The following is a 27,625-nucleotide window of genomic DNA, read 5'->3' on the forward strand; positions in this document are numbered from 1 at the left end:
TATGTGTGTGAGAATGCTTATCCATCTCGCTTCCTTGTTGAGCTGCCTCATACAATAAAAAGTAGAACTTTGTCATTTTGACAAAGTTTGATGACTACTGGATTCTTTGTTATGTATCATGGAGGAGCTACTCTACAATTCCTTAAATACATAAACACTAAAAAAAAAAAGAGCATAAATCACATAAGAGCCTGTGGTCAGCAGAAAATTATAACCCAACCAGTTTCCCTTTTCTGGAGGAAATGCATCCCAAAGTTCTGGTACCTGAGAGTCTGCCTTCGGGGATCTCAGTCAATTAGAGCAGGTTAGTGCTGCAGTGAACATTTTGGGGTGGACGTTTTTTCTCCATTTTTTTATTTAAATTAGAAACAAGATAGTTTTATATGTCAATCCCAGTTCCCTCTCCCTCCCCTCCTCCCCTGCCCCCCCACTAACACCCTACCTATCCCATACCAATTCTGCTCCCCAGGGAGAGTGAGGTTAGACATTTTTATCTCTTATAAAATAACAGCTCTCTGAGTAGTGATGTTTCATCATAAGAAAAGAAAGCTGGGAGCTTAGCCATTCCTTGGTCCCATGCATGGCTGTGCTTATTACATAGAGTAAAGAGAGGATTCTGGGGCTGGGGATACCTTAGTTGATGAAGCGTTTGCCTTGCAAGCATGAATACCCAAGTTCCATCCCTATTGTCCTCATGCAGAGCTAGAGGTGATGGTACATGGCTGCAGTCTCAGTGCTGGAGAGCTGCAGGTAGAAGGTTCCTGGACTTGCTAGCCAGCCAGTCTAGCTAGCTGGTGAACTCTAGGCTCCAAAATCAAGGTGGACAGCCCCAGAAGAATGACACTCGATGTTGACCTCCAACCTCTGCACACAGACCTGGGTGAGGGGGTCTTAAGCTGGGGCAATGCTCAGCATTAGACCATTGTCTAGTGTTCATGAGCACTGGTTCCAATACTGTAAACAAACAAACAAAACCTCCACATTTTAAAGATGAGTATGCTTTTTATTTTCATTGTATTTAAAGTTTCAAAGATCAATCTTTAAGGAAAGCAGACTTGGCAACTCCTAAAAATTACATGTGACTTGGCAGTGATGCTAAGCACACCCTCTGCAGCTGTCTCAGCTCCAAGATGTGTGATTGTATTGTTGCTTATTTTTCTGTGTCGGGTATGGAAATGTAACAACTGTCTGTGTGTGTGCATGCTCAAATTCAGAAATACTTAACATTCTTTGGTCATTTGTGGATAGCAGATTAAGGTTCTGGACATTCCTTTGAAGTTAGTCTTCCAAATGTGAACCAAATCTGTTTTTAAGGTTACAGACTGAATTAAAAACCAGGCTCTGAATGTGCAGCATAGAGAACATACTTGACAAATTTGTCCAATGTAACTCATCCTTGGACTGTGGATGCCCTGGGGACAAGAGAAATTGCTTCTCATTTCCTGTTAAAATGTGGGACTTTTAAGGACAGTGTATCACAGGATATTTTAAGGAGCCACCTTCATATAATTATAAGCTGACCATTAAAATGTCTTTATTATATGTATCATTTTCAAAACTCGATAATTTTTAATCAAGCTATCTTACTTGGAAGTTCTAGTTATGTTATAGCTCCCTATTATGTAAGTAGTAATTAATAAGATATTTATCTTGATTCTAATAGTTTCTTCCTCCTAAAATATTATTATAGTATGATAATTCTGGATTATTTGGAAGTGAGAACTAAGATTTGTTTACAGTGTAGCAATTATTTTACTCTTCAAAAAGCTTTTAATGTGCCAGGTGCTGGTGGTGCACACCTTTAATGCCAGCACTTGGGAGGCAAATGCTGGCAGATCTTTGTGAGTTTGAGCTTAGCCTGGTCTAAAAAGTGAGTTCCAGGACAGCCAAAGCTACACAGAGAAACCCTTTCTCAAACAAACAAACAAACAAAAAATGCTTCTAATGCCCCATGTGAATCTACAGGTTTCCTTTCCAGGTTCAAGAACTTTGGCTTTGCCATAGTTATTCATGCAAAAATAAAAGTAAAAACTATCCCCCATACTAGAGTTTGCAGAAGGGCAGCATGGTTTCCAGAGGAGGAGACATTTAGAAACTGAATTTCCAGGACTTTTGAAGTTATTTTTAGGGGGAAATCTTCCTTTAAAAAGAGTAGTTTTCACAGTGCATACCAGACAGGGGAGCCCAAACTTCTGACATTGAGACTTGATGTCTACAAATGTGTTGGGCAACATTCATAACTATCTAAAGGTTGGACAAACATGAATAGCTCTTCTGAAACTAACAAAGTTTTCCAACTTCCTTCATTTACTCATTTTTATCCTGTATGGTGAAGGTTGCAAGTAAAAGCCAAATTTTCTAGAACATCTCCTTCTCCCCCTCCCTACTACCTCCTCCTCCCTCCATCTTCCCCTTCTCCCATTTCCCCCTCCTTCCCATCTCCCCTCCCTCTCATCACCCACTCCCTCACATCTCCCTCTCCATCTCTCTGTCATATTACAGCTGGGGAAAATTCTTCGAAGCCCTTTCATGAAGTTCGTGGCACATGCTGCCTCCTTCATCATCTTTCTGGGTCTGCTTGTGTTCAATGCCTCAGACAGGTTTGAAGGTATCACCACACTGCCAAACATCACTGTTATTGACTATCCCAAGCAGATCTTCAGGGTGAAGACCACCCAGTTCACATGGACGGAAATGCTTATTATGGTCTGGGTTCTTGGTAAGCCTTTTAAGTGCCCTAATTTTTATTTTAGAAAATAGTTACTGAAATGATTGCCATTTTGTTCTAAAACTGTTATGCTATATATGATGAGAGCATCACCATTAAATATCAGCTAGATTAGTAAATAACTGGATGATTCAATATGGTGACACCAAATTATTAACATGGGTCTAAGTATTTAAATGAAATACTTGTGACTAAAGAGGCTTTGTTATACATTGCTTTGGTTTCAGGGATTTTTTAGGAGTGTTCCCATTTTTAGGATGTTTGTTACTTAACTTCTGATAACTCATTTTGAGTAGCTGTGTTAAAGGGAAAATTTGAAGTAGTGTGAGGCGAGGGAAACTTCTGCTCTATCTCAGGAAATGGAAGCACCCTGTGCATTGGTTTCTCTCCTGCCTGTGTGCTCCTTGCTATTCTGAGTGTGGAGGTCAGTTCTTCACTCATTTACCTCATGACCTCAGCCAGCTGTGGCCCTCAGGTGCACACACCCCACGCAGCCCAACACACCTGTAAATGAAATCATATTATAGTACCAAAAAGCATCCAATCCATGTGTACATAGGATAATTTGTTAAACTTAATGCTTCATTTTTTTTTACCCAAATGACAGTTTCTTCTAGAATTGGATCTTTTCTGGTGATGTTCCTGGCCTCCCCAGTGGGCAAGGGGTGTGGGAAGAGAGGTTAGAGGAGGACGAGTGTTCTTGGGTGACAGGGCATGGTTCTTGTTAAATGTCTGCAGTGAATTTCCCATTTTGGAGCTTACTCATACCCCTACATTGCTGTGATCTGAATTGATTAGCCTCTTTGATTTCCTAGACTCCCTTCTCTCTCCTCCTCCAAAAACCTCATGGAACAAAGCCCTTAACTGTCACTTCCCTTTGCTTCTTTACTGTCCCCCATCCTGTGTCATCTGCACACATGGGCTATATGAGCATCAATTCTGGTTCACGTATGTTTCTTTAAAATTTGATGCGGTGGAATCCATCGATCCCTAAGCAGAAGCTTCCTTTACACTCAGCTCTACCAGGGCCTCTCAGGGTCCATCCGGACAGTAAGGTGGTGCTAGAGTTTCGCCTTTCCTGGTTGTGGACAGAGCGTTGGCTCAGCCTCTGGTTTCTTTTGCAGGGATGATGTGGTCTGAGTGCAAGGAGCTCTGGCTGGAAGGACCCCGGGAATACATCGTGCAGCTGTGGAACGTGCTTGATTTCGGCATGCTCTCCATCTTCATTGCTGCCTTCACAGCCAGGTTCCTAGCCTTCCTGCAGGCAACCAAAGCACAGCAGTATGTGGACAACCACGTGCAAGAGAGCGACCTGAGTGAAGTCACGCTCCCACCTGAGGTTCAGTATTTCACGTATGGTGAGTTGTTAGCTGCAGGGTCCCTTTGCACTTCAGGAAGGGCATTTTGGAAAGACACAGCTGGAGAGACCGCTCAGCCCTTAAAAATAGGCTCACAACCCAAAATATAAGACATGGTAGTTCTCCTATCTGAGGTGGGGTTGTTCTAAGATGCCAGAAACCACGGATAGAATCAAATCCTACATATACTGTGTGTGTCCTTTCTCACATGTAAATACGTGCATGGGATAAAGCTTTGTTTATAAATTAGAGCCCATGATTGATTAATGACTAATAAAACACAAAAAGTTTAATAGTCTGCTGTAATAAAATTGCCATCATCACTTCTTTTGAGTTCTAGGGCTATGATTGAGTAAGATAAGTTTCTTCACCACAGCCTCTACTGTGTCGAGACTGACATTCTGATAAGCTCCACTGCTACTCAGGCACTAAAGGACAAACAGCCTATACACTGTGGATCACTGGACAGAGGGCGAGGATAGGAAGGATGGAGCCAGTGGAGACTAGACTGTTACGATGCTTAGAAGGCTGGACAGTTTAAAACATATACATTGTTTGCTTCTGGGATTTGCTGTTTGATATTTTCAGACTACAGTTGATCATCAATCACTGGAATTATGGAATGCCAAACCTCAGATTAATAGGCAGCCACTATATGCTTAGCATGAGAAATGTGTAGAGTGTTTGTGGACAGTAGGAGAGCATGAGCTCCAGAATCTGAGAAACTAGATGCGCAGGGGCATGGAATAAGATAAATGAATTTCAGCAGAGGCAGGATGTAAAAGCTAAAGTCCATACATATAACAAGGTTGGCTATGGTATCTTTCCCATGGCAGGGGCATCCAAGTGGAAGGACACTGATGACTTTTTTGCTGGCACAAACCAGTATTACAGAGCTATAACTGGTGAATTTTCATTATAGTTGTTTGTTAGTTGGGCTGCAATCTCAGCTACACAAGGGGCTAAGGCAGAAACACCACAAGCCCAAAACCTGTCATGCTACATAGATCAAGGTCAGCCATAGCAACTTTAGTGAGATCCTGTATGTGAATAAATATAAATAAATAAGTTAAATAAATAAAGTCATAGGGATATTGCATAGTCCTAGAGTGCTTGCCTAGCCCGATTACTACAATAAATTAAGATAGAATAAATTGTCACCTGGCACTCATTTTTACAGATAAGAAAGACTGAAACACAGAATTTAGAAGTGCTGTGGTTTGTTGGGGGGAAGACTCTGGAAGTGTGACTAGGACTCAATGTTGTGAGGAGTAAAGACACTTTAACATTTTAAGGAAGTCTCCAAAATATACAATATTGCAGTGCCTGCAATTTAAACACATTATCTGTTGCCATCAACAAGTAGGAGTTTTAATATACTAAAAACACTGGCTCAAAAGAGCAAATGAACACCATTTATAATTAAGGAATGAAATCTTGTTTTATGTGACATGTTATTTTGCTGATTCTAAAAGCTGTGTGTTCAAATTTATTCATGTGTATTTAGTAACTGTTGGCTGGAGGGGAATTTATTAATTCAGATTTCCCTATTTCCCTTACGTGTGTTTTTAAACTTTTCTAGGCCTTGGTTTCTGTTTTCATAAAAAGAGAAATGACACTGGGTCATTGAAGGCAGTGTCTAACACAGAGCAAACATTCAAGAGATGTTAAGTTTGATTTTGCAAATGTCTACAGTGTAGCCTTTCTTTTGGAAATGAGTCAGTTTGCACAGAATTAACCATTTATTATTTCATTGGCCTGCCAGGGAACTGGATCTGCTGTATATTATTGGGGTCCTCACTCCAGGTCTACCTCTAACATATTTACACTTTCTGGGAGCCTGCGACATGGCTCAGATCTCACAGGGTCAGCATCACTATGATTTGGTAATACTTTCCCTCCTTGCTGTTGGACATTTTACTTGTGTTAATTGATAGATGAATTGATTTTCAAAGTAAGTTTCACTGAGGTTTTCCCTATAGCATGGAAAAATAACCAGTAAATAAAGCTGATAAGGGGAGAGTGAATGCCAATGGTGTCTTGTCCTGGACAGTCTGTGTCCATGAAACATTGAGTCTCTCTTTTTTGTATTTTAATTCTGTTTCTGTGCATGTGAGGCCATCTTGATGTCTTCATAATAGGGTTTCATCCATTGAAATAAAGATGTTGTTTCTAGTTTAACATTAAAAAATAGTGCCTGGACAGTTAATTAAATTGCCAGTAGTTTCAACTGAAGCAAGAACCACTTGTCTTTATAATAGATCCGTTTGCAGTATTTGCTTTGCATAGTTAAGAATAAATTAAAAACTCCATTTTAATCTCTCTCTCTCTCTCTCCTCTTTTCTAGCTAGAGATAAATGGCTCCCTTCAGACCCTCAGATCATATCTGAAGGCCTCTATGCCATAGCTGTGGTACTAAGCTTCTCCAGGATTGCATACATCCTCCCTGCGAACGAGAGCTTTGGGCCCTTGCAGATCTCCCTTGGAAGGACTGTGAAGGACATATTCAAGTTCATGGTTCTGTTCATTATGGTGTTTCTGGCTTTCATGATTGGCATGTTCATCCTTTATTCTTACTACCTTGGGGCCAAAGTCAATCCTGCTTTTACCACGTAAGTAAGACATCATCCTAAAAAGGTGTAAAAAGAAATTCCAACAGATCCAGCAAGTGAAGAATTGATCAGGATTTAGAAAAATAACAGACCAAAGGAGCTATTTTAAGAAAACTGGATGGCAAATGTCTAATAGTGGATGTCTCTTATTTTTGTAGACACTAAATTTAGCTTCATCATTTTGAGGTCTATTCCTCTTTCAGCTTCTATGTTAATGTGTTCATCAGTAGTGAGTACAGGGAATAGAGGAAGCAGAAAGACAGCTCCTCTAAACGAGTTCCACCTCCTGCCCTGAAGAGTCACCTCCTCCCCGAAGCCTTTCTTGATTAACCTCCATAGTCACTGTCACTGTAAGGTTCCCCCACCATGGAGCTACTCGGGACTTTGAGATTCTCTCTGTCACTCATAGGCGTTTGGTTGTCTCGGGAATGGGGCCCTCCCTGTGTGTTCAGCCCTTGCAGGCGAGAATGTCACAAACTCTCACCAGCTTCCCTTTGTTCCTCATGTGTCAGCTATACAGTAAGTTCCCTGTAGATACTGTACAGCATCATGTCCTTGGAGACATCTGAATTGTTTCATTTTTTAGAAATAGTTATTGTAGAGCAGGCTTTAAAGGCAAATGAGACCGGAGGCTCACTTTATTGTAATAAATGACAAAACAAAAGAATCCTGTGAGTCTATTGGTGTGAATGGACAGGACCTGCACACTTCCCTGTGCTCCCTGCCTCACAATAGTTCACATGATAGATTACATTTTTCTTTTCTGTTTTGAAGGGAGGCCTGGCAACATAATATAGTGGAAGGAATATCGGCTGGGAAGTCTGGCAGGCCAGGATTTTAACACAGTTCTGCTATTTTCTAACTGTGCCCTTTGGTTAAATTACTGAACATTTCTCGGTGTCATTTTCCTCATTTTTAAAAGAAGCATGATAGATTTTAAATAAGGTCGTTGTGAGGATTGCATAAGGTTGGTTATATAAAACCTCTTGCCCACAGTAGGAGCTCAGAACTGCAATGTGCTTTCCATCCCAACATCCCTCTTTCCTCACAGATACCGCAAGGAGTTGAGGCAGGGAAGTGTGCAAAGGATCAAGAGGAAGGGGCAGGGTGGCACCATGACAGGTTTTATAAATGCAGAAGCAGAGGCTAAAGTGCGCAGCCTCCTGCCTCCACATGCCGTAATGTCATACTCTAAAGTTTTGTGACGGGAAGCTTTCTCACTATTGGAACAGAATTCTTTATTCTCAACCCTCTATCCCCAGGAACTAACAACACTTCTAGAACATAGTAGATTGTCAGTCGATCGTGGTTGAGTGGTTAAATGAATAAGTAAGTAAACAAGTATTTAAAACGGCAGGTCATTATTATTTAGAATCTGTTACAATATTTCAAAGTACTGTTTTCATAAATGATTCTCTGGCGGGGGCAGGGGTTGGGGGGAAGACACTTTTCTACCTGTGCTCCACAATGAATTTGACCTGTGGAACTGTTTAAGGAGTCTTTATTCATTTCACAGATCTGAAGATCATATGACAAAATGAGCTAAATACCAGTGGGTAGAAGTCATGTGAGGGGTGAAATTTGGAGCTCAGTCTGGCCAGAGCCTGCACACTACTTATGCAAGAAGGACTGAGATGCTCTCGTTCTATTGTCTCCCTCCTCTTCCAACTGCAAAATATTTTTATGGAAGAGGTGCAGCTGGCTTTCAGAGTCTGTACCCCACGTGCAACCAACCATGGGCCAAATGATTCTTTTAAGAAATTGTGTCTGTATTGAGCATACACATTCTTTTCCTGCCATTATTCCCTAAACCCTGTAGTATAACAATTATTTGCATAGCTTTGCATCATGTTTGTTATTGTAAGTAACCCAAGAAGAGATGGCTTAAATAATACCGGAAACGACACACTGGTAACCTGAAAATGCAATACCATTTATTTGGGGTTCCCATGCACATCCTCTGATACTGATACTCATGAGGACCCTATGAACCAATTCCCCACAGATGACACAGGATGACTATAGCTTCTTCTTCTTCTTCTTCTTCTTCTTCTTCTTCTTCTTCTTCTTCTTCTTCTTCTTCTTCTTCTTCTTCTTCTGGGTAATTGTAGTGTGAATTTTAATTGGTCTTTTTTTTGTCATGTGGACTGTAGGTTCTTGTGTCACAAATTCAAACAGAGGTGTTTACAGTGAAAAGCCTTACCTTCACATTCTGACCCTCAATCTATATGTTATCTTTCATTCTTAGAAGCCATGATTTCTTTTGAACACTTTCAGAAACTACTTTTTTCCCAAAAAGAAGGATATATTTATATAGCCCTCTCTTTTGTATTTAGATGACCAAGAATTTCACACTTGCTACATTTTTTAACTTGATATATCTTTACTATTGTTTATATTATAAATGTATGAAGATAAACAGTCCCGTTATCCCCAGTGGCTGCACAGTGTTCCACCATCTGGGTGCACCAAAGCTCTTTGTCATGTTCTCTGGGTATTGAGTTTGTTTTTATTCTAGGTGCAAATTACTTCATTGCAAGTCATGAGTTATACATCCTTCTTTGAAGTGGATATTTAGTTTTAAACCTAACCTAGGAAATCTGATATAAATTTCCAAACCACTTCCAAAATCAGACTCCTAACTTCCATCCTTCCAGAAGGAAAGCATGGGTATTGTGACATCACTTCACAATAATATTTTACATCTGTGTAATATCAGATACTAACTTGTTTTTACTTTTTAACACTGGAAGCTATTCATCAATTTCTTTAATTTTTCAACAGTGTGGAAGAAAGTTTCAAGACTTTGTTTTGGTCCATATTTGGACTGTCTGAAGTGACTTCTGTTGTCCTCAAATATGATCACAAATTCATAGAGAATATTGGATATGTCCTTTATGGAATATACAATGTAACTATGGTGGTTGTTTTACTCAACATGCTAATTGCTATGATTAATAGCTCATACCAAGAAATTGAGGTAAGTGTTTCCCGCCCACTGTGTCTCAAAAGCTTTAAGACTACTGGCTAGAAATATTGGCTGTAGGGGGATTATTACTCCTAGGCCACCCAGCACTGCTCCTGGTAGAGGATTGGCAGTTGAGTTGACTATGTTCTTTAGGCAAAATGTTCAGTCCCTGGAAACTACTCTGCATTGGATTTTTGATCTGTTGGTTCCTTAGCCTTCATGATTTTATACTTTTTAAATGTCTTCCTCTTTTGAATTTATTATCTTTGCTTAGCCGTGTGTTACTTCCACCAAATAGTTATGTTTGCCTGGGTTTTTGAAGACAGGGTCTCACTGTAGCCAGGCTTCCCAGGACCTCATTATGTCACCAAGACCTCAAACTCATGGTGCCCTGTCTGCTTCATGTTCCCTGGTGCTGGGATTACAGGTGTGCAGCACCACACCTAGCTTCTAGGCACATTTTAGTAATGGATGTCTCTTCAGAAGGTCAGCATATTAGTTATTTTTCTTGTTGCTGTGGCAAATGCAAATTAAGGAAGGAAGAGTTAGGTTTGGACTGACAGTTCAAGGGCACAGTTCATCGTGGTGGAGAAAAAGCAAGAGCTTCAGGCAGCTGGTCACACTGCATTCTCAGCCAGGACACAGAGGAAGATGAATATTTGTCCTTGGCTCATTTTTCTCCATTTTTTTGCAGTCCTAGACTACAGCTACCTGTATTTATGGTAGGTCATCCTACCTAAATTAAGTCACTCTAAAAACTCACAAGAATGCCCCAGGATTTATCTCTTAAATGGACCTAGATCCTGTCACAGTGCCAATAAGTATTAACCAGTTCAGTAGATGCTACAAAAGCCAAAGGTACAATACTGCAGATGTCTGTGTGTGTGGTAGCATCAGTGTAGGCTCTGGGAATTAAAGGAGCCTATTTCCTAAACCTGTGACCCTGCTTCATGTCCTTTGTCAATGAGGATGTTTGTGCCAATCACCTTGGGAAGGATTGGGAACAGAAAAAGATGGAGACAAGTCCTGGCCTCTGTAGGATTTATGTGACATTTGAGGACATGTTGTACAAACACAAACTTCAAAATGCACTTGATTCAGTGAAGTGTGTTGGCATATGCCTGTTGTCCAGCACTTAGGAGGAAGTGGCAGGGGGTAGCCTAAGCTACAATGTGAGCTCCAGGCCTGCCTTGCTAGTGTGAGATCTTCAATACAAAACAAATTAAGATAAATAAGGCAAAAATCAATGCATCTAAGTGCCATTTACCCCCTTTGCCTTTAGAGTGAGGCACATGACATATATACCCACCTGGTACAGATGGGCCTGGAAGACCATGGAGGGTGGCAGAGAATGAGAAACAATGATGAATATGAAGAAATGGTTGGGATGACAGAGGGAGACAGTGACTAATAGTTTTATCCTTCCTTGACCCTGAATTTTTTTCTTGCCTTTTTGCTTTACCTTGGAATAAGGAACAGAAGTGCTGGTTACATTTCAGTAGGTACAGATAGAGGCGTGTAGAAGAGAAATATTAGAATAGCATATATGTGAGTCTATATCATGTAGGCACGTAGGAATTACATGCAGATAAATGTAATTAATTACTTAACTGTTTAAAACATAATGTAGTTACTGTAAGAATATACATCAGGTCTAGGATGTCTAGTTTAAAATTTAGTAGCTGTGGGACTGGAGAGATGTCTTAGAAGTTAAGAACGAATACTGTTCTTGAAGAGGACCAGACTTTATTTCCCAGGACCATATGGGGCTTCCAACTATGAAGATGTAGCTACACTCTCCTCTTTTCGACACCACAGGTATATGTGTATACAAGCAGACACTGGTACATACACACACACACACACACACACACACACACACACACACACACGTAAAAAGAAAATCTTTAGAAACTCATAACTACTTTAACTTTGAGCTTTATTTTGTGACAGGATGACAGTGATGTAGAATGGAAGTTCGCACGTTCAAAACTTTGGTTATCCTACTTTGATGATGGAAAAACATTACCTCCACCCTTCAGCCTGGTCCCTAGTCCAAAATCGTTTGTTTATTTCGTCATGCGGATCACTAACTTTTCCAAATGCAGGAGAAGAAGACTTCAGAAGGATCTGGAGTTGGGAATGGGTAACTCCAAGTCCAGGGTAGGTATTGAGAACATGCCAAGATCCTAAATCAAATGCTTCATGTCTTTGTCTTTTGATGCTTGTTCATTAGTTTCTGTTGTGAGCTTACAAGATAGTGAAGATAGCTGTCTATCCCATGGTCTCTCATAGACTAATACTATCTGCAGAGTGTTTCAAATAGTCACTTAGTCTATGCCCTATTTGGGGTCAGCTTCTCGTGTAAATTGCCATAATATAAACAAGCAAAGGAAAGCTTGTTAAACACAAAAAAGGAAGTTATTGTCAAAAAATGCTTTGAGTCTGTGTCCCCATGCTTCAAAGCGGTCACTCCGAAGTTAAGTAACTCTAACTTCAGGTCTTCCCCCTTGGCATATGCATAGTTCACTAATGCTATATTTAGAGAGACTGAGCAAAGTCATCTTTCTTGTAGTGCCATGCCATAGATACGAGCTTGAGCATATTCCCAAATAGCAATAAATGCCCTTTATAAAGAATAAAAGCCTTTGAGTTGGCCCACTGAAGCCGTTCATTAACTAGGAAGGTAAGTTTCATGGTGGCACTTCATCACTAGGAACTTAGTTTCCATATATAGAACTGGGGTAGGAGACACAACATTGCGGGTATATTTAAAATAACAGGGAAGGAAGCAGATGGGAACAAATGTGTGAGATTCAGATGCTGTTTCTGTCTAAAATTGTGAAAATGGAGCCTGGAATGCTGCTGCATGACTGTAATCCCAGCACTCGGTAGACTGAGGCAGGAGGATACCAAGTTTAAAGACAGGTTGAGTTACATTGTGATTTTGAGACCAGCTAGGACTGGAGTGAGATTCTGTCTCAAAAAAAAATTAAGAAAATGATCTCCAGCTGCAATACTGTAAGACACCTAGGGAAACAAAGCATGGGCCTTCTTGGGCAAAGTTAGAGGCTTTTTCTCTGTTGAAGCTGGGGGAAAGACAAGATTTATGCAATGTGATTCATTATTTTTTAAGGTAGACCTGTGTTTCCAAGAATCTTACTCCTACAGAAAGTGACCTTGTGCTAGGAGTGTGGTTCGGTGATACAGTACCTGCTAGCATGTACATGGCCCTTGGTTTAACCCCAGCAGCGAAAAATAAGTTTTAAAGCAAGTGACTACTTAATGCATTTTGTGTGACTAGGATGTGATCTCTCACTGCTATTAGACCCTGCATCAGTGACTGGCTGTCCATGCCTTGTTCAAATATAACATCTCACAAATACAGTGAGAAGCCACAGCGTGTATGGAGGGGGAAGCAGCCGGGTTAAACCTGGGTCTGAGCTCTGGCTCTTATCAGCAAATTACACAGATAAATTGCCTCACCTAAAAGAGGAAAACCACGGAGCTTCTGTGAGGATTAAATGGGATGTCCTCCACTCCAGCTCATCAAACATCAGTGTCCATTCTTGTCAGGTTCCACACTGCTTTGCTGTGTGTTTAGACCCCGTGCAGCAGTCTGAAGTGAATATCATTATCCCAACTTTACAGCTGAGACACCTGAAACCGTTCAAGTAACTCACCCCTTGCCAGGTCACCTGGCTCGCAGCCAGTGTAGAGCAAATGTAGAATCGAAGCTTTCTGGCAGTCCATGCTTAGCCCTTTTCAGTCACTGCAGAGTAGCGCAGGCTTACTGGGTCGCTCTGCCCACTGTTAGGACTGACAGTGTTTTGGTAAATGTTTTGTCACTTTAGGAAAGTTCAACTACTTAAGTCTTTATTATTTTAAAAAAAAAAAAAAAGGCCTCTTGAATGTGGGTCTTACAACGTTTTGTGCTTCAGAGAACATGCCTTGAAGTTTTCTTTCTGTAGGCAGCAGAGTTCATGGACTTTGGACCTGGAACGGTCAAATGTAGATGGTGGCTACCAAAAGCCAGGTGAGCAGAGCACTTAGACCTCTCTGAAGGCACACAAGGTGGCCATAGGGTACCCACTCACACCATGTCTCAGCACTGACAGGAGGAAGGAACTTTTTTCCTCAACTAGGAAAGCCTGCCTTTGCGTCCCTTTCTTTTCATAGCTCCTAATTTGCCAAAGCTGGCCTTGAACTTGTGATCCTCCTGCCTCACTCTCCGCAACATCCGGGGTTCCAGGCGTGTGCCACTACACCCAGCTAAAGCTTTTCAACCTTACTCGTGGGCATAGACTTCCCTCATTAGATGACTTAAATTTTAAAAAATGAAGAAATGCCGGGGGGGGGGGGTTGTTGTTGTTGTTGTTATTATGGTTCTGTTTTAGAACTCTAAGAAACGGTTCCCTGCAGGGTCAGCTAAGCTCAGTCAGCAGGCAGATACTGACCTCTAGTGGCAGAGGGGAAAGTAGCATCATCAAGTGCAGGTCCTAGCAAAACAGTGAACAAGAGGCCTGTCCAGTCCTGTCACCTCTGCCCTGGCCTCCCACAACTGTCACAGTGATGCTCAGGAGGTATAGAGAATATAATCACCTTCTATACACGGCAACTTGCCCTTGAATGATAGGACGTCCCTGCTCGTGCCTGTGTGAGGCACGAACAGGGTTAGGCTCAGTGCTAGCATTCTGCTCCTGCCTACTCAAAACTTGAGATGAGACACACACAGAGAGAGAGAGAGAGAGAGAGAGAGAGAGAGAGAGAGAGAGAGACAGAGACAGAGACAGAGACAGAGACAGAGAGACAGAGACAGACACAAATAGAGAGAGAGAGAGAGAGAGAGACACAGACAGAGACAGAGAGGCAGAGAGAGGATATATGTTGATAGATGGTAGATTATATAGATGATAGAGAAATAGATATATGATAGATGGGTGATATAGTAGATAGAGAGATAGATGATAGATAGAAGATGATAGAGATAGACAGATAATAGATAGATGATAAAGAGATAGATGACAGACAGACAGACAGACAGACAGACAGACAGACAGACAGATGAGACAGAGAATAAAGCCCCATTCTTGAACCCAGTTCTTTCCAAAAGTCTGATCCTTGCTCAGAGTAAGGCAAGATGCTTAGGAAGAGGTATTATTTTAGGTGCTATGGCAGAGCTTCAAAATACTTGTAAGACTACCCACACCCATAGTAGGCTTTTGTTCAACCTAGGAGAGGAACTTGGGCTCAGCAACCAATCAAGCCACTTCAGAGGCATTGAGGTTCTGGATGGTTAATAATGCATGTCCCCAGGAAAACTTATGCTAGGTAAGGGCCAACTTCTAAAATACATTCTTAATAAACAGCTCTGTTACACCGTGTCTTGCCAGTGTTTTGATGAAGGTGAACATGTCTCTCACACAGATATTTGCCTTTGGAAATATTTGAGCACCCCCATAAAAGCCAGCCCACACAAAATGTTCCTTAGAAGTGCTGACTTCAGAAATGCCATCCAAGAAAATCAAGTAGACTATATTTCATATTCCAAATGAATGTATTCTAATTTACTAGGTTAATTGTATTTTTTCCTAGTTAAACCTCTTCACTCAGTCTAACTCGAGAGTTTTTGAATCACACAGTTTTAACAGCATTCTCAATCAGCCAACACGCTATCAGGTAAGCACTCCTTAGCCATTCTCTACTGTGTGTGATTCCTTGTGTGTCTCTCTGAATGTGTGGAGTAGTGCATTCTTCATATATACTATAAAGCCATACGGAACAGAGAGAGTAGGGCATCGGGGACTTTAAAACTCAGAGTTCAACCTCTTGTCTTTTTTTTTTTTTTGCTAAAAAAATTAGACTTTTGTTGTTTGTTTATTTCTTATTTTCTTAAGATTGAAATTTGAATCCAGGGCGTTGCCCAAGCTACAGTCCTGGTCTTTTTTATTTATTTTATTTTGAGATAAGGTCTCACTAAGGCTCCTGGCTTGACTTCCAACTCAGTTACCCAGGCAGGACGTGGATTTTCAGTCTTCCTTCCTCAGCCTCTCCAGAAGCTGGAGTACAGGCCTGTACCACCAAGCTCAGCAAGAAGGATTGCCTTTGCAGTGTTGACAATGAAGTGTTTCTATGGTTTTTAAAAGTTAGATTTATATATTTTATGTCAGTATGTATGTGTATGTCTGTGCACCACATGAATGCTTAGTGCCCATGGAAGCCAGAAGAGGGCATTGGATTCCCTGGAACTGGAGTTACAGATGGTTGTAAACTGCCATGTGGGTGCTGGGAATCAAAGCTTGATCCTCTGCAAGAGCAACAAGTACTCTTAACCACTCAGCCATAGCTATAGTTTCCAAAGAACAAATATTTGCATAGACTCTGCCCTGGAGAAAGGAGTGGAGGATGTAGTATATTAGAATAAATGATATTCTCAGTATGAGATCTGGTATGCTTCACTGGGTTTTATTTCCATGAAATCTGTGTTTGCAAATGATTGCTAGGCTCTATTTTTGTCAGTACAACTTTAAAATACCTTTTTTTATTTTGTTTTGTTTTTTTGTTTTTTTTTTCCGAGACAGGGTTTCTCTGTGTAGCTTTGGAGCCTATCCTGGCACTCTCTCTGGAGACCAGGCTGGCCTCGAACTCACAGAGATCCGCCTGTCTCTGCCTCCCGAGTGCTGGGATTAAAGGCGGGCACCACCAACGCCCGGTTAAAATACTTTTTGTATGGTGATGTTACATGCAGATTTGAACACTGTTATCTAGCACAGAAGAGGTTATAGTTCTTTGTTTCATCTGACTAGTCATTTTGACCCACTTTCTTTTGGATTCTAATATGTCTAAGGTGTAAAGAGGATCAAAATATTTATAGTGTCTGTGATGTTAGTGACTATAACCCACTTCTGTGTAATTTCCTTAGAAGAGGAAAACTTGACAAACTCAATTGACACATTGCTTGTTGAAGCCTTTCTTTGATGACTTTACAGTCTGTTAGATGGTGTTAGTTTATTTCATTTCCCCATCTTCTATTGATAGAAAATAAAGCCAGGGTTTTTATTTCAGCCTAACAGAAATAGTCAAGTACTTTTACTGTTTGTTTATCATGAATGATCTTGGCCATATCATGTTTAATGATCTATGTACCTTTCTTGATGACATTCTGTTACCAATTAAGGGAAATTTTTAATAGTTAAACAAACTATCAACCTTTGCTAAGGCGTGCCCCACCAACGCCCGGCTTTATTTTAGGACTTTTCTTTTGCAAAATTAGCTGGCTATTCATTTTTTTCTTTGGAGTTTTAGTTAGCCTGTCTAGTTCACAAAATCTGTCTGGCTGGTGTTTTTGTGAATATCGGGTTAATGTTTCAAGACTCTGATGTCCCTTTTTTCCTTTTTGGATTTTTTTTGGGGGGTGGGTGCTTCCTTGCTTGGTTGGTTGTGTGGTTGGTTGGGTGATGGATTTTTCTGATGTTTATTTGGTTTGGCTTATCTGAGATATGATCTCCTATAGCCCAGGTTGTTTTCAAACTCAGTAAGTAGAAGTTGGTCTTGAACTCCTGATCCTACTGCCTCTGCCCAACAAATTTACAGGTGTGTGTCACCATGCCCAGATTTGTACAGGTTCTTGGGTCTTGTGTTATTGTATTTATTATATTCAGTTTGTTAAGAAGTCTCCCAGAACTGCCAAATAGCAACTACTGAAGGTCTGAAAGAAGACAGAATTTATTTCTTTCTAATGTTTAAAAGTTCAGGTCACACCAGGCGTTGGTGGCGCATGCCTTTAATCCCAGCACTCGGGAGGCAGAGGCAGGTGGATCTCTGTGAGTTAGAGGCCATCCTGGTCTCCAGAGCGAGTGCCAGGATAGGCTCCAAAGCTACACAGAGAAACCCTGTCTCAAAAAAAAAAAAAGTTCAGGTCACCCAGCTCTTCTGGAATATAACTGAGGATGTCTGAGACCCAGGCCTTCTCTGTCTATTGCTGTTGCTGTGACTGAGGACATGTACCACTGAGCCTAACTTTGAACATGACAAATTTTGAAGGGGAAAGTTTTATGCCTCTATACATAATTTTCTCTGAGATAAAAAGTTTGTTTATTTTCCCTTTGGTGAGGATTTGTTGATGAGAGACCTTGTTCAGACTGCTTCTAGAGACACTTGAATTCCTGATGAACTTTTAAGACAATCTATTTTCTTTCATTTTCCCTCTGTGCAGCAAGTGCAAAATTCCATAGACTTTGTCTAAGCATAGTTTCAGGAGACCTGTAAATATCTTGCAGCAGATTACATTAGAGAGTATGAACGTTTAGTTTTCGCTGTATTAAATAATACCACTAGAGCCTAACTATCTGCGCAGGAACTATGGGTCTACATGTATTTGATTATGTAATCTGAGCAATAGTTTAAGTGCTGAGTTTTGTGACCCCTTATGAAGTTGGAAAAACAGAAGCTCATGGGTACTTTCGGAACACTCATCTGGTAAAGACTTTTATTCAAACTCAGAGATTTTTTCTTTTACTCCCAAGACATCTGCCTCACCTCAATTCTTATTTGTGTATGTGTGTCACATGTTCACAAAGGTATGCCTGTATGCAAGTGTATTGTGAATGTGAAGACGAAAACTCAGTGCCAGGTGTCTTCCTCAGTCACTTTCTACCTTATCTCTAAATGAACCCAAAACTCAGATTTGGCTAGATGGCCAGCCAGTGATCTCTAAGGACCCACTAGTCTTTCCCTCCCCAGTCAATGTTTTTTTGTGGGTGCTGTAAACCTAAACTCAGGTCCTCATTTTTTTTTAAGACAAAGTCTCCCTATGTAGCCCGTCATCCTGGAACTCACTATGTAGACCAAACTGGCCTTAAACACAGAGATCTACCTGCCTCTGCCTCCTGAATGATGGTATTAAAGGTGTGTGGCACCACACCCAGCTTAGGACTTCACTCTTCTACAGCTAGGCACTTTACCAATTGAGTGATCCCCCCACCTTAATTTTTAAGAGGTTTTAGGCCAGGCATGAAAGCAAGTACACATCTGTAATTGAAGTATTTATGAGGCTAAGAAAGGAGCATAATGGATTTGGTACCAGCCTGGACTACATAACCAAGAGCTTGTCTCCAAAAACAATTTGACAAGAGGTTTCTAAGGAAAATAATTTTACAGAAGACAATTTTTTTTCTTTTTTGTTTTTCGAGACAGGGTTTCTCTGTGTAGCTTTGGAGCCTATCCTGGCACTCGCTCTGGAGACCAGGCTGACCTCAAACTCACAGAGATCTGCCTGCCTCTGCCTCCCAAGTGCTGGGATTAAAGGGGTGCGCCACTAGCACCCGGCGACAATTTTATTTTTTAAATAACTTTTATTTAAATTAAAAAACAATCTTATTTTACGTACCAATCCCAGGTCCCTCTCCCTCCTGTTCTCCCACTCCCCACACCATCTCCCAGTCCCACCCACCGTCCACTCCTCAGGGAAGGTGAGGCCTCCCATGGGAGATCGTCAAAGTCTATGAAGTCATTGGGGCAGGGCGTAGGCCCTCCCCCGTGTATCTAGGCCAAGAGAGTTATCTCTCCATGGGGAATGGGCTCCCAAAGTCCATTCATGCTCTAGGGATACATCCTGGTTCCACTGCCAGACACCCCAAGGCCCCCAGCTGACACCCACATTCAGGGGGCCTGGTTTGGTAGAAGACCATTTAAATCCAGAGTTATTCTCACTTTCTTTGGCAACTGAAGTGCTTACAGCACCAAGGAAAGTGTTTATTTACTTATGGTGACCATATCTATGCCATTACACCTTGCTTTAACAAATGTTAATGTTAAACATTGTTAACATTCTGGCATTGTTCAGTCATCAATAAAACTGCAACACTCCTGCTCTGCTAATTTGTCTTTTTCCCTACACAGAGAGCTTCACCTTGTTCTTAGGTTTTATTTGTGCTTTTCTCATACCTACTTTTGTATATTTACCACTTATATAAATATATCCATAGCACTATACACTAGCTTTGTTGGGGTTGTTTGTTTGCTTGGATTGGTTTGTAAAGATTTATTATTATTTTTAATCATGTAGGGGGTGGTATGTGAACATTGAGCACAGTGCCTGTGGAAACTAGTAAATGGCATCAGATCCCCTGGAGTCAGAATTACAGGTGGTTGTGAGTTGCCCAGCACGGGTATAAGGAATCAAACTTGGTTCCCCTGGAAGAACAATGCACACTCTTAACTGCTGAGCTGTCTCTCCAGCCCCTTCCTTATGTATTTTCCTAAGTATGTAAATAATATAATAAAAATTATTACAGATACTACTTTTTGCTGCCAAGAGTTTTCCATATTGCTACATGAATATCTCATTCTTAACTGTTGTATAATATGCCACTGTGTCAACCAACCATTTTGTTCAGTTTTTTCAAGGAATATTTAGTTCATTTCTATCTTTGACTATTATAAATAGTGCTATAATGACTATCTGAGGCTATGTCTCTCTTCACATTATAAAAGTTTTTCTAATTACATGCTTGGTGGTTGTAGTTCTATTTTGAGCAGTAGATACACATAAGGATGTCTTAACTTCCTCACAAGCACTTGAACTCAGAATTTAAAAAAAAAAGAAGAAAGAAAAGAAAAGGAATGTCAGCTACAAAGCAAGTGGCCTATATGCTCCAAAAATGAAAAAGCAAAGAAAGCCAGGCATAGTGGTGCATACCTATAACCTTAACACCCAGGAGGCTAAGGCAAAAAGATTGCCATGAGAGTCTAGTAAGGTGGCTCATTAGTACATAGTACTCTTGCAGAGGACTTGAGTTCACATCCCAGCACTCAGGGAAGGCAGCTCATAACCACCTATAATTCCAGTTGCAGGGATTCTGAGTCTCTCTTCCGGCAACTCACATGAAAATACCCCCCAACACACACACACACACACACACACACACACAGGAACACACTGATATATATATTTTTTTTTTCCTTAAGAAGATTTCATGAATGTGAGAAGAACCCAGGCTGCTAAGTGACACTGTGTTGGGGTCAACACTGGACTGGAGAAATGGCTTACTAGATAAAGCACTTGCCACACAATCATGAAAACTTGAGTTGGGATCCCCAGGACTCCAATAAAACTGAACACAGTCATGCTTGCATATCTGTAATCCCAGTACTCCTCCAGTGAGATGGGGGGGGAGAGGAAAGCTCCCAGAAGCTCAGGCCAGCTGCCCTGGTGTGTGCACTGGCAAACAAAAACCCCTCACACAATGTAGAAGACAAGGACCAGCTCTGGCTGCCAGTCACCTGTGCATGCAGCCCCCTTCACACAGAAATGCACACATACACAGATTAATCAGTTTATCAATTAGTAAACAAATAAATGATGTATGGTGTCCAAAAAGAACATTGGGTCTATATAAATTTAAATGTAGTTTCAGCATATGAGCGAAACATTTCACTTCTCATAATGATCTCCAGTTTTGTTTTTTCCCCCTAAAAACATTATAATTTCATTCTTCTTTAGAACAGAACAAACTTCCATCTGTATATTTTTCTTTATCCATCCATCTGTTGATGGACAGGTTTCCCTATCCATAGTGAAGAGTGCAGCAATAAACTAGAATGTGCAGGAATCTCTCTGCTGTGCTGACTTAGGCCCCTTCCATAAATACATACCCAAGAGAAATAGAGATGGATCATATGGTAGTTCTCATTTAGTTTCTTGAGAGCCTTCCACCCTGATCTCTATAGTGAGATTAGATGTTTTTTCAGGCAGTCAGAGCACAGGTTAGTTCATCCTTGTTCCTGCCTGTGTCTTAATTGCCTGGAACAAACCTGAAGTCCCTAGGACTGCACAGTTAGTAGAGATCAGGTCATTTGGCTTTTTTCCTCACAGACAAAAAGCTTCAGAGGAAGCACTCCCTCCCTTTCACTTGGAACAATTAGAGTATAAAGAAGTTAAAGGACCCAGGAGTCCTTGATTCTCAGGAGTCCTTGTGGGTCTGTAGAGGGTAGGAGGTAAATTCCATACTGGTCTGAATCACTGCCCCAAAGGGAGTGGTATGGACCACTGGTGATGCTGGTGAAAACTTGTAAAGTAACTGGTGTTCTCTCTAACCAGTTTGGAACTTACTATTAAGCCAGGGGCAGTAGGGAAAAGATCTCATTTGATTTAAGATTATGTCTCATGGATATCTTTTAGAGCAATGGTTCTCAGCCTTCTTAGTGCTGCAACCCTTTAATACAGTTCCTCACATTGTTGTGACCCCCCAACCATAAAATTATTTTGTTGATACTTCATAACTGTAATTTTGCTACTGTTATGAATCATAATGTGAATATCTGATGTGCAGCCCACAGGTTGAGAACTGTTGTTTTAGAGCATCAAGAATGTTTCCCTAAAAGTTTTCATTTATGCCTTCAATCCATTTGCCCCATTTGTAAATACTGTGTGAGGCAAGGATCAACTTCTTGGCTTTCCTGTAGGATAGTCCATGACACAGCACGACTTGTTAATGATGTCTTCCCATCTCTTTAAAAATAGTTACTGTTTAATTTATTATTATCATTTTATTAATCATCATTTTGTTTTATGTGTATGGGTGTTTTGCCTGCATTTATGTCTGTGCACCATAGAGTTCAGATAAAGATATCAAGTGCCCTAGAACTGGTGTTACAGACAGTTGTGAGCCACCACGTGGGTGCTGGGAATCGCACTTGGGTCCTCTGCAAGAGCAGCCAGTGCTCTTGGTGATTGAACCATCTCTCCACATTTATTTACTTATTTAGAGAATGCTTGTGTGTATGCTACACACAAGCTATAAAACTAGCTCTCTGCAAATGGCAAATGAATCAGTGAGCTTAAAATCTGTCTGGGGAGCAGAAAATGGATGGGATAGGGAGTTAGTGGGGGGCAGGGGAGGCGGAGAGGGAGAGGGAACTGGGATTGACATATAAAACAAGCTTGTTACTAATTTAAATAAAAAATAGAAAAAAAGAGATCAGAGGGGTAACACTGAAGTGTCTTTGAAAAACATGATTGCTTGAGATACTCACTTGGCAATAGAGAACATTTTGGAGTTTTCAATTACCAGAGAGTTATGCCCCAAACCAGATTAGACAATATAGAGTATCTGGAGCACACTGATTTGCAAGAGATACATTCTAAGCTTCCTACTCTATCATGTAGTCTGAAAGTACCCAATATTTTTTTCTACAGAGGAAGAAGCACAGGGCTCCCTTCACATTGCTCCCTGTTACTGAGTAGTAAAATGATTTATACCCAAATGTACGAATGGACGAATGTGAGTGCCATGGAAGAGAAAAACAAATCTTGTCTTTTCTGGTCTGGTTTTCTTTGAATGGAGAGCCAGGTGGATCCAAAACTTTCTCAGAGGCTCTGATGAAAGGACAAAGGGAACACTAGTACTGTGTCCTTGACTGGGCCACAGTTAGCAAGGGTGCAGCTGGGACTAGGGCCAGGGTCTTGAAGGAGTTAAGGTTTCAGCTCCTGAAACTCCAACTTTCCCCTCTGAAGGTCTGTGCTCATCAGTCTTGAGGAAGCTGTGCCTGAGGTATCCTGTGTTCTCTTTGAAAACATTGTTTGACTTAGTTTTCTGCTGACCTTGGCCCATTCTCCTCTTAGAAATAGTATATAAGATGATAATAAACTTGCTTGATGTTAACTCTCAAATTATGCAAGACGTCCTGCTCCCAGATCTGCCTTCTGTGTTTTCTCATCCCCAGTCCTCCTGCCTTGCAGTTTGGGAGGCTAATTCCTGCATGTTTGGGTTGCAGTATGGCTGGGGGCACAGGCTTTTTAATACCATGGTATCTCTGTTGTAACATAGCTGTCATTTTTCTCTGACACTGGCATTTCAGATTGCCCTAAATCCTCACCCCTTTTAGCTTCAAATGTTTTACTGCCTTAAAACTTGTTTTTGTTCATTCTCATGGTTCTTCCACTCCTTTCCTGAGTTATCTTTTAAGTGTGATATTCATATGTATGCACAAGAATACATCCAGCACATACTGAATTACATAGCAACTTAGGAATGTCCAAGGCAGCACCCACCTGAGTGACAGCAGGATTGGTTTGCTGCTTCTAGTTGTCACTCCCCTTGTCTTGCATCTCTGCCAACATCTAAGAGGCAATAGTTCTCCTGAAATTTGGGTTCCGAACCCTCTTGGTTTTCTTTTCAGATGTAGGTTTATCGCATGTAGGAATATTCGAGAAATATAACATATACATATAACCTAGATTTACCGGGTTCTGAGCTCTATAAGATAGCTTTTTACTTTGTTATGTTCTTCCAACTGGGCATTTTCATTCATCATCATGCTTCTTTTTCTGTTTGCTTGGTTTTGTTTTGTTTTGAGACATGGCCTCATTATGTAGACCAGGCTGTCCTCAAACTTCCAAATGTGCCCAAATGCTGGAATTAAAGTCAGGTGCCACCATGCCCGGCTTTAGCATCCTGCTTCTAAGATTCACCCTGTGTGTGTGGCTGTGGTTCATTAATAAGATGAGTGAACACCAGGAGATCACACTCTATGAGACTATCCTTGCTTCCCGATGCTTGTCTAGATCGTTTGGTTCTTGCTGCATAGGACAACATTGCTTCTAACTCTGTTGTCATGTCTCTTGGCCATGTGTGCAGTGAACTTTCTGTCAGTGTCAGACTTTAGAAAATAACACCATATTATTTCCAAAGTGTCTTGTCCATTTGCTCTCAAGCCAGGAAAATATAGCAATTTTCATTGGTTCATGGCTTCTCCAGCAGTTGTCATTATCAATGTATGTCTTGTTCATTTTCTTTATTAGATGCCAGCCTGCATTTCCCCTTTGTTATAATATGTGTGTCCTCAGGAATAGACTGTAAGGGCGTTCTATAAGTTTGTTACCATTTATGATTCCATTTCTGTGAACCTAGGTGGTTTTTTCCTCTTTAAAATTACTGATTATTTGAATTTTTCTTTGTTAAAGTTATTGTATTTGATTCTAAATTTCTACTTAATTATAGAAATTACTAGTATTTTCTCCAAATTTATGGGCTCCTTTTCTGTTTTTTTTCTTTTTGTAAAATAGTATCTGTATAAGTAGAAGTTCCTAAATCACAATGAAGCTCAATTTACCATTTTTTCTATTGTAATTAGAATTTTTATCTTGTTTTTAAATATATATACATATATATAAAACCTGAGCCTGGCAGTGGTGGTGCACACCTTTAATCCCAGCACTCGGGAGGCAGAGGCAAGTGGATCTTTGCCAGTTCAAAGCCAGCCTGGTCTTCAGAGTGAGTTCCAGGGCAGCCAGGGCTACACATAGAAACCATGTCCCAAAAAAGTAAAACCAAAGCCCCCCCTAAAAATATGATCTGAAATAACGATTTTTTCCTAAAGGATTAAAAAGCTTCATCTTTCACATGTAAAGTCAACTGGCATTCATTTTTTATACGTGGTATGAGGTTGCCATCCAAATTAATTTTTTTCTCACGAATAAACAACTATCCTCTAAGAACATTTGTAAGAATATTTATTTTGACTTAGAGAAATAGTCAAAATATGTGTTGTTATGAGGACAAACATGTAATGCAACAAAATACATGAAATCCAGAAAACATTAAATGTAACAATAATTATGCATATATGTATATATGCAAAGATATTAGAATAACCTTCGCCCAAATAACAACAATAATTATCTTTGGGTGGTGGGGTTATTGGTGATTTTGTTTATTTTTTTTGTTGTTCTCTCTATTTTCCAAATGCTCTGCCTTGACCCTTTATTAGCTTATTTTTTTTCAAATAGAAGGAAATAGCATTGTGTTTATGGTGATAGCAGAGTTCAAAGCATCTTAGAGAGAAACCATCCATTGAAAGGTAACTGTTAATATCTTCCAACCCAACTTTTACAAAAGCTCTTTCATTCCTGAGATTAAAAAAGAAAAGGGCAAGTATGTGGGTTCTGTAGTAAGTTCCAGCAGAAAGTAAAAGAGAGCTCAATTCTGCACCTTGGCAATTCTTGAGAATAGTCATATAAAGCCCTGCCCAGTGCTGTTTGCTCTATAGGCATGTAAGGCTCTCAGTAGAGTAGACTGAATGTTCTCATGCATATCATTGCTGATTTAATTATTTCTTTTTACCTAACAGCAGATAATGAAAAGACTCATAAAACGGTATGTTTTGAAAGCCCAAGTAGACAAAGAAAATGATGAAGTGAATGAAGGTAAGTGTCTGCAGTTGAGAAACACTTTTTTGTTTTTTTTTTGTTTGTTTGTTTGTTTGTTTGTTTTTGGAGACAAGGTTTCTCTGTGTAGCTTTGGAGCCTATCCTGGCACTTACTCTGAAGACCAGGCTGGCCTTGAACTCACAGAGATCCACCTGCCTCTGTCTCCCGAGTGCTGGAATTAAAGGCGTGTGCCACCAACGCCTGGCTGAGAAAAACACCTTTCTTCCTAGCCAACTTAAGGAACATGGGGAGCTGAGGCAGGGTTATCGCTGCAAGTTCATGGCTGCCTTGGGCTACAAAGTGAGTTCTAGGCCAATCAGAATGGCATAGCAAAACACTGTCAAGAAAAGGTTTTTAAGCCCCAAACTATAAATAAATAAAGATTGGAGGGTAGTACCACAGCACAGATCTAGAGTCAGAAAGAAATAAACCTGGAGCTGGAGAGGTAACTGAGTAGTTAAGAACATGTGCTACTCTTACAGAGCACCTGAGGTAGATTCCCATCATCCTTGTTGGGGCAGTTCACAACTACCTGTAACTCCAGCTCCAGGAACTCTCCAATGCCTCTGACCTCTACAGGTACCTGTACTCATTTGCAGACACATGCGCGTGTGCGCGCGCACACACACACACACACACACACACACACACACACAGAGAGAGAGAGAGAGAGAGAGAGAGAGAGAGAGAGAGAGAGAGAGAGAGAATTGAAAATAAATGGAAACTCCTTTCCAACCCAGATAAATTGCCACTAGATCCTGATAAGAGAAAGGCTAACTTAGCAAATGCAAATGGGCTTTGAAGCCATTTCCTGGTGAACACAATGAGTCCCTTTCAAATCTGAATCAAACCAGTGGAATATGTTAATAGGAAAAAAATCTGTTAATATATAATGAAGGACCAGGAAAAATACTCTATTATGCTGGCCTATAAATAGGCTTAAGAAGGTAGTATTGGAATGGAGAATGTAGAAATGGAAATCTTATCAATTGTTCCATAGCCTCCTTCGGTATACAAAGCTAGCTAATGTCCATGGAGGAGTCATGTGACTGTAATAGTGACAAAAATGATAAGCATTTGAACCCTTGCCCCCAAAAAGGAAATTAGTGAAGATCAGTTTTGAAGAAGGTTCTTAACAAGAAAATTGATTACATAGCCTGTAAGCATATTCGATGAGGTAATTCTTTTTTATCCAGGAGGCCAAAGTCCAAGGCTGAATCCTATATTCAGTGGATTCAGAAGCAAAGAAATAGGGACTAGGAATGAAGGAGTTCACTGTGAGAGAACCTTCACTCAGCCCACGAGACTTATTTCAAACCAGACCACATTATTCCTCTATTTTCTCATATGCCACAGGAAGTACTTTTTGATTTTTTTTTTTTGCCACAAAATGAATCCACAAATGACTGGTGTACACTCTTGAATAAAAGTTAAGATTTTCTTAAAATGAAAAGACTTTCATGGTATCTTTAGGTTTTGTGTGATGTTAAGGATTGAATCCACAGCGCCATACATGCTAAGCACATGCTCTACTACTGAGTTACAGCTCTTTTGATGTTTTATATAATAAAAAAAATACATGCTGGATCATGTAACACATGCCTGTCATCCCAGCACTCGTGGATGGTGGAAGCAAGAGTATCAGGAATTCAAGGCCAACCTTAGCTACACAATGAGGTGGAGGTTTGGGTTACATGAGACCCTGTCTCCTTAATTATAATTATGTCATACAAATTATATTTTAAAAGT

At 40.5% G+C, this 27,625-nt stretch overlaps 1 protein-coding gene across 5 annotated transcripts in view; it reads left to right on the plus strand.

The window, feature by feature from the left end:
* The window catches only part of Trpc3 (transient receptor potential cation channel subfamily C member 3), a 61,065-nt gene that overhangs the window by 31,074 nt on the left and 2,366 nt on the right, over positions 1–27,625 (plus strand). Inside the window, exons 5-12 of one of the 5 annotated variants that reach the window (XR_004771942.1) lie at positions 2,503–2,719; positions 3,853–4,086; positions 6,434–6,698; positions 9,483–9,678; positions 11,620–11,829; positions 13,638–13,702; positions 15,262–15,345; positions 25,798–25,850. Coding sequence is in view for 4 of the 5 variants with exons in the window: in XM_027391977.1 (XP_027247778.1) it covers positions 2,503–2,719; positions 3,853–4,086; positions 6,434–6,698; positions 9,483–9,678; positions 11,620–11,829; positions 15,262–15,345; positions 25,798–25,873 (1,282 nt within the window). In the remaining variant the exon portion in view is untranslated. Of the gene's footprint in view, positions 1–2,502; positions 2,720–3,852; positions 4,087–6,433; positions 6,699–9,482; positions 9,679–11,619; positions 11,830–13,637; positions 13,703–15,261; positions 15,346–19,732; positions 20,120–25,797; positions 25,874–27,625 lie in introns of those variants that run through there. The other 4 variants (XM_035451254.1, XM_035451255.1, XM_027391977.1 and 1 more) reach the window with 4 other exon arrangements.

The sequence above is a fragment of the Cricetulus griseus genome, assembly GCF_003668045.3.
Source record: "Cricetulus griseus strain 17A/GY chromosome 1 unlocalized genomic scaffold, alternate assembly CriGri-PICRH-1.0 chr1_0, whole genome shotgun sequence".
NCBI lineage: Eukaryota > Metazoa > Chordata > Mammalia > Rodentia > Cricetidae > Cricetulus > Cricetulus griseus.